The 16,690-nt window shown below is 42.8% G+C and overlaps 1 protein-coding gene across 1 annotated transcript in view; it reads left to right on the top strand.

Annotated features, from left to right (window-relative positions):
* The window catches only part of b3gat2 (beta-1,3-glucuronyltransferase 2 (glucuronosyltransferase S)), a 108,913-nt gene that overhangs the window by 84,447 nt on the left and 7,776 nt on the right, over positions 1–16,690 (top strand). The window contains exon 3 of the mRNA XM_085800991.1: positions 1,479–1,627. Within this exon, the coding sequence (XP_085657117.1) occupies positions 1,479–1,627 (149 nt within the window). The remainder of the gene's footprint in view (positions 1–1,478; positions 1,628–16,690) is intronic.

The following is a 16,690-nucleotide window of genomic DNA, read 5'->3' on the forward strand; positions in this document are numbered from 1 at the left end:
TTGATCTGATCTACCCACCTGACGGGTGTGGTCTACCCAAGATGCTGATTACACAGCGTGGTTATGGAACAGTTGTACCTAAGAAAGAGTCTTATTTTGAAAGAACACAATCATGACTTGACTAAGGTATTTAATTTGCATAGTTGACATTGATATCAAATAGGTTTCTGTGGTCACCTTACACATTTGACTGACAAACAACGTGATGTTTACTGGATCTATTCTTTCCAAACACTGGCTCCTGGGGGAGTGATGATCAACATCTTGTCTCTGTGATTCCTGACACTGAATAGTTTCTATATATTTTATGTAAACAGTTTCTTTTTTAAATGTAACAATCTTATAACATCAATCTATCTTTATCCAGCTCCAGACAGGGTTGGATATGTTTGTGAATATGAATATGTATATACCTTCAGGCTCCTTTCATCATGCGACCTGATTTTTAAATGAAACATTGATGCTGCATAATGTTTAGATATTGTATTATTATTCAGTGTATTGCAGAGGGCTGGAGTATATTTATGACTTTTCTATATGCCAAGGACTTACTTCTATTGTATGATGGATAGATTCTTGTTTCTATGATATGGTAGAGACAGCCCATATTTGATCACTGCTTAGCCCTAATGTTCTTCTGCCTGATGTGGTGGAAATGTATTTGTGTGTGATGTTTTATAGTAATCTCAATACATTACTGTAATGTGGTCTTTAGAGTATATAATGTGTTTTCATTCCTCCAGGCTAATTTACATGTTTAACCTGTAACATCTGAGAAAGTATGAATAATTATGAAGTCACCGACGTGCCTGAAGCATCTTTTATAATTATTAATTTACTAATTCTCTTCTATATAATGAACGACTGACTGCAAAGTGATTTGATGTCTCCTTATTATCATTTCTAGTATCTTATTTAAGTTGACTCTCCCTTATTAAAACTGTTATAAACAGCCTGATCACCAAACATTGATAAAGGCTAAATTCTAGATCCACTCCTCCTGCTCCTACACACCTGTCTTGGTAAATAGATGAGCAAAGTGTGTTTTGTTCAGTGTACATGGAATAAACATGTAGATGTTTCAAGTCATTAACTGCAGCCATTATGGAACATCTTTGTGTCTGTGTGTAGTTTGCAAATATTTATCTACAATTTTTTCTAATCAGATTTGATTACATTTTTGTCGCCAACCAACCATTAATCCTCACGTTTGCTACTACACACTGCAGTCATGAACATTTTGCCTTCCCCCTGTGTTTCTCATGCTCTCCTTCTCATTATCTATACAATTATCACAGGAGAATGGCAGGCGCCTGTGGTAAATGAATTTCATATCAGCCATATCACAGTCATTAGATACACTAATGTACTCTATCATTTTCTGCTGGGATTATAATAGACCCATAATGGGCTTTTAATTCATGCTGGCTAACCTTCTCACCCCTTCTTCTTCTTCCTCGTCTCCGTCTCTCCCTCAGGTTTTGCCGTGAACCTCCAGGTGATCCTGGGGAACCCGCGGGCGCTCTTCAAGCGGCGTGGGTCCCAGCCCGGGATGCAGGAGTCCGACTTCCTCAAGCAGATCACCAAGGTCAACGAGTTGGAGCCCAAGGCCAACAACTGCACCCGGGTCAGTAACCATGTGCTGCTGTCACCGTAGCAACCAAATGAAAATCCTTCTGACAATGTAGCTAGTTATGCCAGTCAAGGACCTTGTTCGCTGCTTACAGCTTAATGCTCAAGTCAAGGACATTTACTGTTTTATATGGCAGACTATTCAACAAAACATTCAGAGATAAACAGATAAACAAAATAATGTTCACATCCTTTAATGTAAAGCAAATATCATCAGCAAGAGAGCCTTGCATATTAATCATTAGCTTTCCTTCTTTTTCTACACAGCACAGAGACTTCATTTTCACCTACAACAGTGCAGGCACAAGTTTTATTAAAATAATAATAACAATAATAAATAATGATATTAATATTGTGCAATGAGTAATGGTTCCATTTTCTGTCCATTAACCTGAAACCACTTATTATAACCTCTTCCCACACACAAGCTGCAGCAACTTAAAACTCTTCATTTCAGATTGACCATGCCTCCTTCACAAGCTCAAAAAGTCACTTCATACCCACACAAACATCATAGCCACTGACAGTGTATCCACAATACAGTGTTTTCAAAATGAAGACTTTTGGAGACCCTGGTGGACGCGTTTGAGTCTGAAACCTCTGAGGTGGTGTTTCAGTCTAGATTGGTAGAAACTGAGGTGTCAGGAAATGATGACATGACACCCACAGTCGCTCACTGATTTGTCTTATCATCTTCGACTACCAGTGTGAAAGCAACATGGATAATGAATTATAAGATGCTTGCTGCCTTTGTTGTCATTGCTAGCAGCTGTTGTGCATTTTATGAAATCCTGTATTTGAATTCTACTTTGTAGTTGGTTCGTTGCCCAAATTACAATGAATGAGGAACAACAGAGCAACCGAGACAATCTGCTTCCTGTTTACACTGACTATCACATGTCCAGTGGAAATGAATGGTCTGTCTGTCTGTCTATCTATCTATCTATCTATCTGAGGATACAGCTGAAGTGTATTCATTAGATTCACATGACGTCACTGTGTTTCTGCGCCGCCATATTTGTGTCCGAATCAGGGCAATCTGGGCACAGATCACAGCATGTCACGTTACCAGAACAAGTGGAGTAGTAGGAGGAAATCAGCAAGAGACCGAAAATTGACGTTATTTGAAAGATGCCAGGATTATATTGTGTTGTTGACTGTGATAGCAGTCGCCAAAGAAACCCCGGACTGCAGTTTTATTCCATCATTCATATACACGAATTCGGAGAACGTTTTGTGTATGCCGCCATCTCGCGGCGGCGCCATTGCTGCGGTGACATGTGTCAGTCATAGTAAACTGATTCTCTATGACAGCATCATAAATAGGCTGCATTTGTGATGTTTAGTGCCCCCCAGTAACTGATTAAGGTATCTTACATGAATACCAATATTCATTTAGTAATTAATCATTTGTTTGAGCGATTAGCAGGAAAGATTAGAGTAACAGGGAGATAAGAAACTGTATCATAAACGATATAACATACCGGTACGTTATGCGTGCTGACGTTAGCAAGCCAGCAGCGGGATATTTAATCATGTGGACAGGCTACATGAATAAGATTATAAAAACAACAACAACTTTTGCTTTGTTTTAGATATTCAAGAATATTTTATTGACCAGCTGGCCTCCGATGATCAGAAAAAACGTCAATTACAGGTCTCTGATTTATGGTCAAAATTACCTGAGCTCCGGATGGGTCGGACATATTTTACACCGGCTTTTAGACGACCATGATCACATCATATTGAAGGGATCAGTGAGACATTCACAGACTGTCCACACGATGTGAAGGTAACGGTGAGAAGGGAGGGTAGCCAGGTTGTACAGGTCAGCTGTGACTGCATCGCTGGCGGCTGCTGCTGCTGCTGCTGCTGCTGACACGCTGTACGTAACGTTACGGTCTAAACACGGACACTCCTCCTGAAGTAAGGGGCTGTGTTTTGCTGATATTAGAGCAGTCGAGGACGGCACATGTCCTCCCAGCCTTCCTGGACATGTTCGCAGAAGAGAAAGGGAAGAGAAAAGGTCCACTTGCATTCAAATGCCCGCTTCGCGCACAGAGCCAACAGCTGCCTGACTGTGAGTTGTCACCGCAGTAATGGCGGCCGTTCGATTTCCGGTGACGTCGCCGAATCAGTGTATAGGCGGAATAAATAGTTGACTGCAGACAGTCTATCAGTGGCAGCATGGGCTGTGACAAGTCTCACAAAAAGAGGGGATTCACTTTTTTTTTTAATAACATGGATATATTGAATTCTGCATTTTGATTACTTTCTTATTAATTACTCACCGATTCTGCATTTAGGGTCTTTTATTTCTGTATAACAGACCGTTGCTAAGTAAAACGGGCCGTTGCTAGGGACGCCGCTCTGATCAGCGGAGCAGGGCAGAAGAACTATCAAGGATTTTTACCTTGTGTTTCATTTTTACCAGCTTCAGACTAATTGTAATGTTAGAAAAATGACTTGTAGCTTGTTAGAGGGAGAGTGAGGGAGAGACCTGTGACCAGCTGTGTCTGTGCCACCGCGAGTCTGTGACACAAACGTGTCCCGTAACCGTAATCTTTTATGACAGACAGGACATTTACATGATAATTCATCAATCTACTGATTGATTATCAAAAGCTCGTTGAAAACAACTGCACACGAGTCGACTGGGAGGAGGGTGAGGAGCAAACAGCGGAGAAGTGACCAGACTTCGGACTTTGATCAACATTACATCTCAAATTAATTAATTCACTCATAAACTGTGTAATAAGTGGGATAATATAGAGTTAGTCTGTTGTTATAGAGATATAAACCCAGACAGGATGTATGAAACCCTGTCATTTTGTCAAGAAACTGTCATTTCCATCCTGCGGTTTGCATGCTGTCATATGAGAAGACCTGTCAAATCGGACACAAATATGGTGGCGGTCCCTTCGACGTGACGTCACTGCAACCCATGAATAGTGGGTTGATGAGGTGACTTTTTCTAAAATGTACTAACCCATAATTTGCATTTAGTTTGACTTTTTACCATGAAGAACAACACGCAGAGTGGAGTGTTTTGACCTGGAGCCATTAACAGCTCTGTGTTAGTGCAGACCTCACAGGGTTGGAAATATCGTCATCATAATTATAAGCAGCTGAACACATGAGAAGAAGATGCTAAAAGAAAATTATTTTCACAAAAAATTATGCAATCTTTTATTTAAGCCTAAATTAAGCGTAGCGTTAGTTCTGGCAGGCCATGACATCAAGCTCTAATCAGCACAGCGTAACTGTCTTCACCTGTGCAGATCAGCTGATGGCTCAGCTGACTCCCCGTGGCTGCTTCCTATTGGGGAATTGCATTCAGAGCGCGCTATTTAAACTGCTCTAGTCCGACGTCACCTCCCTTGCTGCTGCTGCTTCCTCTGCCGGCTTTTTTGCAAGACGGGCTCCCACATGAGGGAAGGATCGCCGCTCGTGTTCGTGCTCGCCCTGCTGCTCCCGATGTCGTCGCCCCCGTCCACGATGCGGACCCGCGGCGGCTGGCGCGGTGATGTGTCGTGGGGTTTCAGTGAGGCTCTGGAACGGAGGACGCCATCTGCGACGACGGGGGAGGGGGGCTCCTTCTCTCCATCGGGGCTCTCTCCTGGCAGGCGGGGGCGGCGTCACACACAGGTGTTCCATTGATCGACGACGGCTGATTCCGGGGCTGTGGAGTTTCTGTTTGCCAGCAATGCTGCCACGTGGTCGGAGCGTCACACAAGGAACGGTTTGCTTTATTCTTAATTTGCGCTGGGTTTCAACCTCCATAGCGATCATACAGAATCATATTTGGCATTGAATTATTCACTGACGCAGCTCCTTTTGCGGGTTTGGGGGGTTCTTTGTCTATTTCCTTTTAAATGGGCTACATTTATTTCCAACTTAAATAGCCTCCTGACATCTCTTGTTGCTAGAGGGTCAGGAATTTGCCGGCGTGGTCGTTTTGGGGGGTTTTCTTTGCTCCCTGTTTTCTTGTCTGTAACAACATCTATTGCACGTCTGTCCGTCCTGGGTGAGGGATCCCTCCTCTGTTGCTCACCCTGAGGTTTCTCCGATTTTTCCCTGTTAAAAGGGTTTTCCATGGAGTTTTTCCTCAGTCGATGTGAGGGTCTAAGGACAGAGGATGTTGTTACGATGCCATGTAAAGCCCTTTGAGACAAACTGTTTGTAAAAACGGGCCATACAAATAAAATTGCCTTGCCTTGCCTTACTGCGCCCGTCAATAGAGCCTTTCTAGATGCACAAAAGCCATGAGCCTCTCATTGTAAATAATTGATTTAATATTATTGTTGTTGTTGTTATAATTATTATTATTACTATTATTAATAATTATTATTGTTATTGTTAAGAGGTAGCGTGTGGCTTATTCCCTATTAAATTTTATAGGAAAAATTTAATTCCATCCTACATAGCCTCCTGGCATCTCTTAGCAGAGGTTCCAGGATTTGCCGGTGTGGTTGTTTTGGGGGGTTTTCTTTGCTGCTGCGCTCCCTGCTTATGCCGTTCATGATGGCTCGTGAAGGGCAGGGAGGTGCTCTTCCTGCCTCAGGCTTTCCACGCAAGCGTGTGGAAGAGCAGGGGGTTCCAGAACAGTACCATACCGCCAAATTAAACTGTGCAAGTAAATAAATATTATTTTGACATAGTGGTCCTGACAGAAATTAAGCGTAGCGTTAGTTCTGGCAGGCCATGACGTCAAGCTCTAATCAGCACAGCGTAACTGTCTTCACCTGTGCAGATCAGCTGATGGCTCAGCTGACTCCCCGTGGCTGCTTCCTATTGGGGAATTGCATTCAGAGCGCGCTATTTAAACTGCTCTAGTCCGACGTCACCTCCCTTGCTGCTGCTGCTTCCTCTGCCGGCTTTTTGCAACCCACCTCCGCCCCAGCTCCTCCTGTCATTGTATCTTGTTGGTTGCTCTGCTCTGTCTGGGTTTTCTTTGCTGCTGCGCTCCCTGCTTATGCCGTTCATGATGGCTCGTGAAGGGCAGGGAGGTGCTCTTCCTGCCTCAGGCTTTCCACGCAAGCGCGTGGAAGAGCAGGGGGTCCCAGAACAGTACCATACCGCCAAATTAAACTGTGCAAGTAAATAAATATTATTTTGACATAGTGGTCCTGACAGAAGTATAAATATGAATACAGATATTTTTGTCCTCTTTCCCTTACACTTGTTCTTTAAGGGTCAAAGATGAGACAAAGTTGAGGTTTGTATTCTCCATAAAATCCCACAGTTTGACAGAGTAGGGCAGGAGTGATCGGTCAGATAATAAATCCATCATCACACTGCACTGACCTGCATATTCAGAGGTGAACTACGCAGACTAGAGTTTAATAAAAATCTGATTTATCAATCTTAATCTAGCATTTGTGTGTTTGTGTGCGTCTGGGCCAGATATTAAACTGCCGTCATAATAATGGCCACTATCACAGCAGTAGCTCAACATGGGGCATCTCTCCCCACTATCGACAGCATGAGTCATCCTTTAAGCTGGTGGCATGGTCTAAACTTAGACACACACAGCTTGAATTGGATAGAAATTACGTTATAGCGCTATCAATTCTAGTTGTGTTCTTAGACAGCTTAGATCGATGCAGCTCATCTCAAATTACCACAGTCCCTGTTGGCACTTGGTTTTATGAAGCCACTCATCCTCCTGACAGCCATCATGAAGCCGCCTTAAAGGACTTTTGGTGAGAAATGGATTCTATTACGTTTTTACCTTTCAAGAAATGCATGAGCTAACAGAGTCACCACCCCAAACAAGAGCCCCGTCTGCAAGTGGAATTTATTAGCAGGCTTTTTTCTTTTTTGTTCATTGTGATTTTCAGCTGCAGTTTTAGGTGATTTTGGTGATGGAGATGTTTTTCTGCCATGGCCCGATAATTTGACAGAATTTTCATTTCATGTCATTATCTAGTGCGAGTCTATTAATCATTTCCTGTTTCGGGATTATTTCCTACTACTACTAACCAATCACCAATGGCCGCTGTCTCATAGTCATTTTACTGTCAGTGGGCGGTCCACTTCAATCGAAGATTATTGGCCATATTCCATCCGGTCTGGCTAAGAAACGGGTTTTCATATAATGGCGGCAGATAGTGCTCACTTTTGAATTGTCCAAAACACACACTATGAAATGTCCTGAAGCCCGGCATGCGCAAGATTTGCTGCGAGATATGCCATCCACTTCTGAAGCCTCTGGAGGAACTATGAAGTTCTTCTTTCCGTCTCTGCTTCTAGAAATGGCCAGGTGTAGGGCAGGCTACTCGGGAGTTCTTCTGTTCGTTCTTCTTGGTAAACCATGGATATAAACACGGAAGAACATCTCACAGCAAATCTCATGTGCACAAACATCAACAGAGCCACTGGGAGCAACTACTACTGTACAACAAGACTAAAAACAGAGATCAAAATAAAACAAAAACTTTTTCATGCTGTGGCTTCAGAACACTTGGGTCAGTACAGACGAGCAGTATGGAGGTATCTGGATGTTTCATAGTGTGTGTTTTCGGCGATTCCAAAGTGAACTCTATCCACCGCTATTATATGAAAACCCGCTACCAGTCGGACCCCCCCTGGAACTCCTAAAGCGTTTTGATGACTCTGAAAGTTCTCCAAACCCTTCCTTGGCATGACGGTGAGTAGAAAATTGGTGAATTATCGATTTTGGGTGAAGTATCCCTTTAAGAACTTGATATTGATCAGGGTCTTCAATAGGCTTGTGACTTACTTATTAGGAGGTAAACCCAATGAATAAACCCTGCTCTTTCCTCATAGTGTCAGTGTGGACGTGGAGAAATTAAATCATTCATGTTATCAGAGGTGTACTCTGTAATATTTGCTTAAATGTGTATTTTACTAACACTTGATTAGTGTTTATCCAGATCACCATCACAGATGCACGAGTTAAGTCAGTGAATTGGTAATTTGTAGATAATGGATATTTTAAGAGTGGGCAGACATGGCAGCACCAAGGGTTCAGCAGCAGAACTTTGGCTTTTAGATTAGCTGATAAATATTTAGGTCAGTAGACTGAGTAAACTGAATCATTTATTGTGCTAGCTAGATGCTTCTATCATTCCAATACACTGCAAACTGTATTTAAAGCCTCTGTGGAGAGCAACAGATGTAAAATCTAAATTTACTGGTTCACCGTATGTGTACAGGTCACAGTGCTGCACTGTAAGTCCCTGGTGGGTTGTAGTTAAGTGTTTCCTGCAGGGAATAGGATAAAGACCCGGGAGCTGCTGGATCATCTTTTACAGCTGCTGCTGCTGCTGCTGCAGACAGCTCTGTGTTGTAACTATCATCATCATTATCAGCCCCATTACACTAATGGAGGTGCCCTGCCGCTGATATTAATACAGGCCATTAGCAGGCTATGACATCATCAGTCATCGCCCGGCGCTGCACAGACAAGAGGATGTGATCTCAGCATTTATCACGTCACGTTACAAAAGCAGCAGGTTGTGACATCATCACTCATAAAGCACACATGAAGTCACCTCTCACACTGTTACTGTTACACTGATCAGATGTCATTGACACCGTAAACAGTAACACAATACACTGATGTCATCATCACAGATGATGGTTTGCTGCAAAAAGACAAATGACATTATATTGATTAGTTTTTACAACGCCCAAATGATAATAGATACATTGAATGTAGTGCAGTATACATTGAAAATACCATGAGACTATGAAATAATATCAATACTATAAATTGACCTGAATAGAATAATCTAATGACATAGAGAAACACAACACCTTGTACACTGTAGTGAGACTGGAGGAAGGTCTATGAGGAATTAATCAAGCTTCAGTGCTGTTTTGAAAACTATATGTTTGTCAAACATTGAGTTTAGTGATACAATAATAATACATATTCCTGTTTGATATTATCATAGTAATTTACCTCGAGTCAAATTTATTTAAGAAATGAAATGTCTTAAATGATTCTAACAATCTCTCACACTGCTACAATTTATGCTCATTAATACAGATGAATGTGAGTTTATTGTTTTTGAGTTTTTTTCATTTCTGCAAACAAGTCGGCGACATTTGTTTATTAGCAGCATAGGCGGCCTTACCTATGTTTCAACCATTTCAATTGAAACGGGCCCCAGCCACCAGGGGGGCCCCCCGGCTGCCAGCCACCAAGTAAAAGACAGTACAATAATTCATCACCTAGGTTTTACCTTAACATACACACGCACACACAGGCCTACATCCACCACACACACAAACAGCTCTGTCCACCGTGCGGTCACACACTCGACCCCTGATCCGCTCTACAACCACTGATGCGCGTATCATGCCACACCGCAACAGTAGCCTACTAATCGCTCCTGATTAATAACACGGCAGGAAATATCAATAACAACGTAGGCTTACCTTTGAAAACGGCCCGCAAACTATCAATAGACCCTTGTTTTCCTTCTCCCAGTATTATTCCTTTTCTCTTAGCGTTTCTAATGTCCTTTTGTTTTTCCTGCTTTCCTCCTGACGTGCGCCCAGTTGCGTAACCTGATGATTGACGTCTGTCAATCACTTTCCTCCTCTTTTCTTTTTTTCCTCGGGTTAAAATGCCTCCAAACAGACGATTTATGAGTACGTCCTAACTTAACAGAGAAATAAAACACAGCGAGAGCACAACTAAAATGTGATATTATTGGCAGCTTATTTACAGATTTTAATAATGTAGGAGACAGCTGTCTGTCTGCTGCTCCAGCACCGCAGCACCGACAGGATCAGCACCTGTAGACGTCTGTCTGTCCGCATGTCTCGTCCTTTCCTTGTCCGTGGTCGTGGTGCTGAAATAACGCGGAGCACTTTGCTCTCATTACTTTTGTTGCCAATTTAAATTCAGAATATTGTTAAAGCCTTAAGCCTTTGACTGTGTTAAGATTCCTGTTCATGTCTGAAAATGTAGCTACATAATGATTTTGCTTTTTGATGAAAACCAACTTCAGTCCTCGTTTTTTCTGCGAAGTCCTGGTTTCTTGCCCTGATAGTGATTTTAACACTTAATGTGTTGTGCGTACCTGGGATGCATGGATAGTGCGTTTACTGCGTCCTTTCAGGGTTTAAAGCATCAGCGACACATGGGCACATACTGTAGCTGGCAAATCATTTTATGTTTAACAGGGTAGGGCCTCATATGAAATATTGAAACGGGCCCCCAGATGCCTAAGGCCGCCACTGATTAGCAGTACACAGTTTATTATGAAAAAGAATAGTCTGACAGTTTGTGAATAATATGCTAATTCACTCAGTATAACAGAGGGAAACATTCTCCGTAACAATATAGAGAATGTTTCCCTCTGTTATATCTTTATGTTACTGCAGATACAAATCTGCAGTAACATAAAGATACGGTTTTAGAGTTTTTAAAGTGTTAGTTCTGAATCTCCTGCAGGTAGTTTTTTAAACTTGCTGAACAAACAAATGAGACTCAATCTTTTATTGTCTCATCTTACTGTAACCTATCATCCCTTCTGCTATTACTTGCAGGGAATCGATCAGACATTTCTTCAAATCCAAACTTAACTCCAGGAGAAAAAAAACCCTTTGATTTCCTCAGCGTAACTGAGTTGACATTTCATTAAGTGAACAACTCACCGGGAACCGATTTGAGCAGAGAAGTTAGATGCTCGGGGCGAACTGGAAATTGGAACCAGACTCGTATCATAAGAAACGTCAAATAGATCAGATGAGAATGAAATATCATTGTCATTATACTCACAAGTTATCTTTGACCATAACTACTGTAAATATATAATCACACTGTCATCATTTAAAGACAGAGTGGTAGGTATCTGAATTAAAGTGACATCATCAATTATGGTGCAGCTCCTAGTTTTGTTGATGAGTGTGACTAAATCCTGACAGAGCAGCTTAGTTTGATACATTTCAACCTGTCCTAAGCTTTAATAATAACCTCAGCTGCCTCAGCCTGCTCTCAACAGTTGGTATTGAAATGATTTGGTATCGATGGCCCCTCCAGCAGCTGTGACACACCCTAACTCTAGGCTCTATCCATTTTGAGGAAGCTATCTAGGATCAGATCACATCACCTGAATCCCGACCTTGACAATAGAGGCCAGAAACGCTCATCTGATGGCCTGGTCAGTATCTGGAGACGACTGACAGGAGCTGTAATGTAGTTAGAGCAGGAGAGTAATGGCAACAGACAGCAGTGACAGGGCAGGAAAGGAGGAGGGGGGCGCAGGAACAGATGGAGACAGATGATAGCACAGGAGGAAAAGGAGAAAGGAAAGAGTAGGAAAGAAGAGGGGGAGTAAAAGCCCATGTAGAGAAAAGGGGATAGGTAGTACAGTAGTTGGATTGATTGGAGGTGGAGGAGACAGACTGAATGACACTAAGGAAAGGAGAGGGACACAGACTCTATAGAGATTATATCGCTGTCTATTTCATTGGCATCGGCTCTCAGGTTTCTACAGAACTTAATTTTTAGTTTATTTAATGTGGCCAAATGCATTTCTGACCAGTATTCATTATACTTGTTTGGTCTGGTTGGAGTGATCTGAGCCTCTGTGCACCTTGAGTGCATCTCCAATTTGATGCATTTGAAGTATTTTCTGTGCCATTAAGGATCATTCTGGTTTCTTATAGCTTGGGGCTTGAGATTGAAAGTTCATTCTTAACCACTAAGCTTGTGCTGATTTTCAGTACTATCAGACATTGTTATCCTTCCCGCCATGTGCAATACTTTTCACAATAGTTATCTCTGTATATATATATATATATATATATATATATATATATTAGTGCTGGCCGTTAACGTGCTGCGTTAACGCTAGACTCTTATCGCGCGATAAGAAAATTATCGCCGTTAATCTATTCTCAAAGTTGTGTCTGGGAGCTGGGTCAACATAGTGAGCAAGCTATGAATTTCACTTTGATATTTTAGCGTGGATGTATACCTGGTCCAGAAGGCTCTGACCTGGCCGAATTACGCTGTGGGGGCCGGGGCGTGAACAAGTCTGAACACGTGTGAATCACATCCGTCAGCTGACATGGCTGCTGCTGTGAAGCCCGGCTTGCTTCAGGGCATTTTTTTTTTCAAGAAGCTTCCCAATGGAGACCTCGACAAGGTTGTATGCACCTTGTGCAAAGCAGGTCGCAGAGCTGTGCATTACAGGTAGACCACTCGGTCCATTGTAAAACATTAATTTATTGAACGTAACGTGGTGATTTCTGTACAGAGCCCCGAGGCTGCGCTGCTCCTCTGTCCAGTAAGTTTCACTTTTGATTCGAATGCGGCTTCCACAGTTGTTAGGTTTCATCAATGAGACCAACATTAATCTCCTAAAATGAATTAAACCAGCCGGCGGTAAGCCTCTAAAAACCTGCGGGTAAGTTACTGGGCTGGTTTTCTCCCCGCGGGATGAGGACGGCGACACAGGCTGACCGCCACGTTAACAGACTGGTGTCACCGGCAGCAGCTGCCTCTGTGACGAGCTGCTGCTGCTCCCGGTCGACCGCTCCCACAACGTTGGAGCAAACAGGTGTTATTTGGATAAACTAACCACAAACTGGGGATCTACACGGTTAGATTCTCTCTGAAAAAATATTAAACATAAAGTGACATATTAACAGCTCTACAGCGGAAATTAAAACAGCTTTTAGCTGCTTTTCGGAGCTTAGCAGTGTCACTGTTATTTGTTTGAGTGGGTCTCAATTTTGTGTACTATAAAATCAGCAGTTGTCTCTGTTTCATGAAATAAAGTTGAAGTGAAATGACAATTGCAGGTTATATAAACAATGCTGTACTGTTTAAACTGGAAATGTTAAGACTATTCTCAACAAGTTATCTTTGACATCTCCTAACCCTTCAGTGTTGCTTTTATAAAAAGACTTACACTGATGTCTTTCTAGGACAAAAATGTCCCAAATGATGCAAAAGGGTTAAAAAAAAAACACAAACACAAACAGTCAGATGATCAGATCAGATTGATCTGGTTAGCAAAACATATGTGTGAGAAAATCTGACTGAAGACTGATCATTTTAATCCAAAATTGTCTGCTGTAAACATCCGTCACTGTCAGATGACTTACTGCATTTACTGTAGTTATGTGCACAGTTTCTCTGTTCAGTGAAGGGCTATCACCACCAGACTACGGTTCCACAAGTCTGTTCGCCTACAGAAATGTGCTGAACCGCTTTATACCTGACTTGGTGGAGGTATGGAGAACATCCCATTCAATTTTGGATGCAGCTCATTAAAGCATAAGTAAGCGGAATGTTTGTGTTAATATAAGTCTTAAATAGTTCTATCTTCCGACGGCAATCACTTATATAGAGTGTTTGGTCTGAAACACGGGTCTGTCAGTCACTCTGCTCTGCTGTAAGCCGAGGAGAAAACTTTCCTTGTATCCTACAACCTTTATCCAATGAGGAGAGAGAATGGCATAAAGGGGCGGTCCTCTCTGTGTGTGCAGCCAAGGGATGCGCGTGAATGTGATGACGTAGGGACGAGGGCGGGGACTGCTAACTCCATCGGCTGACAGTGTCAGGTCTGGGCTGGAAGGAGGACTCAGGTGCAGAGTGGCAAAAGGCAGAAGCCAGTTTTATTTTAAAGGGATAGTTCACCCTAGAATGATATTTCACTCATTATCTACTCACCCTCATGTTGACTAAGGGCTGGAAGAAGTTTCAGAGTCCACCGTCCCTTCTCTGAGTTACAGGGGGTCTTGGCGTAGCAGTGCATGTCCATATAACGGTTGCAAAGGGACACCGGAGCTCTTCGTAAAAAAACACACACAAAAAAACATCCAAATACCTCCATGATGCTCGTATGTAATGTCCGTCTTGTGCTGAAGCCCCAAATTGCGTAATTGTCCCGAAAAAAATTAAATAAGTCTATATTTTAAGCTTGTTTGTAGCGGAAGCTTCTCGAAGCTCCTCTTCCTGGTCCGTCCAAATCTCGCGTGATTTGCACCGGCGTCAGTGCGGTTACTGCGAATCACGCGAGATTTGGACGGACCAGGAAGAGGAGCTTCGAGAAGCTTCCGCTACAAACAAGCTTAAAATATAGACTTATTTAATTTTTTTCGGGACAATTACGCAATTTGGGGCTTCAGCACAAGACGGACATTACATACGAGCATCATGGAGGTATTTGGATGTTTTTTTGTGTGTGTTTTTTTACGAAGAGCTCCGGTGTCCCTTTGCAACCGTTATATGGACATGCACTGCTATGCCGAGACCCCCTGTAACTCAGAAAAGCCACGGAGGAATCTGAAACTTCTTCCAGCCCTTAGTCAACATGAGGGTGAGTAGATAATGAGCGAAATATCATTCTAGGGTGAACTATCCCTTTAAAGGGGACCTATTATGCTCCTTTTTGCACAAACTAAAATAGTTCCTGGGTGTCTTAAAGACATGTCTGTGACGTGCTTCGGTCAAAATACCCCAAAGATCAAAAATCACAGCACTCTCAAAAACAGGGCTGTGCAAAACGGTCCGTTTCAGTGGCCCCTCCCTTTAAATGCAAATGAACCACTCCCTCAGCATTGCGTTACCATGACGATGTCTACTACTAGTACCTATACTGATTTGGCCAAAATGTAGTATGCAAACAAAAGCTAAATCTGCAGTAGGCAAATTGTCAGTATCTCCAGTATGCATCTGACCAGTCTACATTGTGTAATGAAATGCGACCATGACCTATCTCATCCTAACCAAAGATATAGAGTAGTCTTTGCCATGTAGGCTACTGTAACCATGTAACATGTAATATAACCTAATAAAATAAATTAAAAATATATGCAGACTGGTCAGTTCATTGTAAAACAGTTATTTATTGATGTAAATGTGGTGATTTGTGCACATAGACTACAGAGCTTCGCAGCACTGCGCCTCCTCTCCTCCTCCTTCTCAGCTTCACTTTTCATTCAAACTAATCCAACTGCCACAATTGTAAGATTTCATCAATGAGACCAACATTTATCTCCTAAAAAGACTAACCACACGGTGGTAAACGTCTAAAAAACCTGCGGGTATGTTTATTAGCGACCGTTTTCTCTACCGCGATGATCACGGATGCCTGCCCGGCCAAGGAGGCCTGCAGACGGGCTCTGCCCCCACAGGTAGAGCTTCACTTGTATGAAACGTTGGCGTAAACTTCTAAATAAAACTCGGTAAAGTGACGCTACAGCGCTACAACATGCAGGGAAAAAGCAGGAAGTAGTCCGCTCCGCTCTCCGCTGTGACACCAGCCACAACAGAGCAGCATGGGAGGAGGCGGGGTCGGCTGGAGCAGATACCTCGGCATGACCATGTAGGGTAGTCCGGCACGCCATGACGTCAACGCGACCTCATGTCAAAAAAAAGTCAGTGCAACCGAGTAAAAAAAAAAAGTCAGTAGAAATCCCAATCATCTAGCAGGGTTTACCTTCAAATGCATTAACCTCATGATATGACACTTCCACGGCCTCTAGAACCATTATCCAACATTTTAAACATATATAAAAGTCTGAAAAGCTGGAAAAGCATAATAGGTCCCCTTTAACAACAAAAAACCACTCCAAAGGAGGGAAACAAAAAACACTCACGATGAGGCAAAAAGGCAATTGGACAAGGAACTATGGACTGGACTATGGGCTGGGGTGAACGAAGGACGAAACACTCTGGCACAAGACAAAGGGAGACACAGAACCTATATAGACACACAGGTAATGGGGAACAGGTGGAGACAATTAGAAATCAAGGCAGGCAGACTGGTGACACACAAGGGAAGGGCAAGTGACCTGAAACGAGAGGGCAGTTAGATTTCAAAATAAAACAGGAAGTCACAAGACAAACACAAAAACACCATCACTGTGTTGTGACAGGCCCCCCCCCCCCCTCTAGGGCCGACACCTGACGGCCCAGGCCGGTCAGGACGATCCCTGTGGAAGTCCTCTATGAGAGTGGGGTCCACAATGAACCGCGATGGGATCCATTGGCTCTCTTCAGGACGATAGCCCACCCAGTCCACCAAATATTGCCTACCCCGGCCCCTGGCGCGCACAG

The sequence above is a fragment of the Trachurus japonicus genome, chromosome 15 (assembly GCF_045865225.1).
Source record: "Trachurus japonicus isolate A0001 chromosome 15, Traja_1.0".
Taxonomy (NCBI): Eukaryota; Metazoa; Chordata; class Actinopteri; order Carangiformes; family Carangidae; genus Trachurus; species Trachurus japonicus.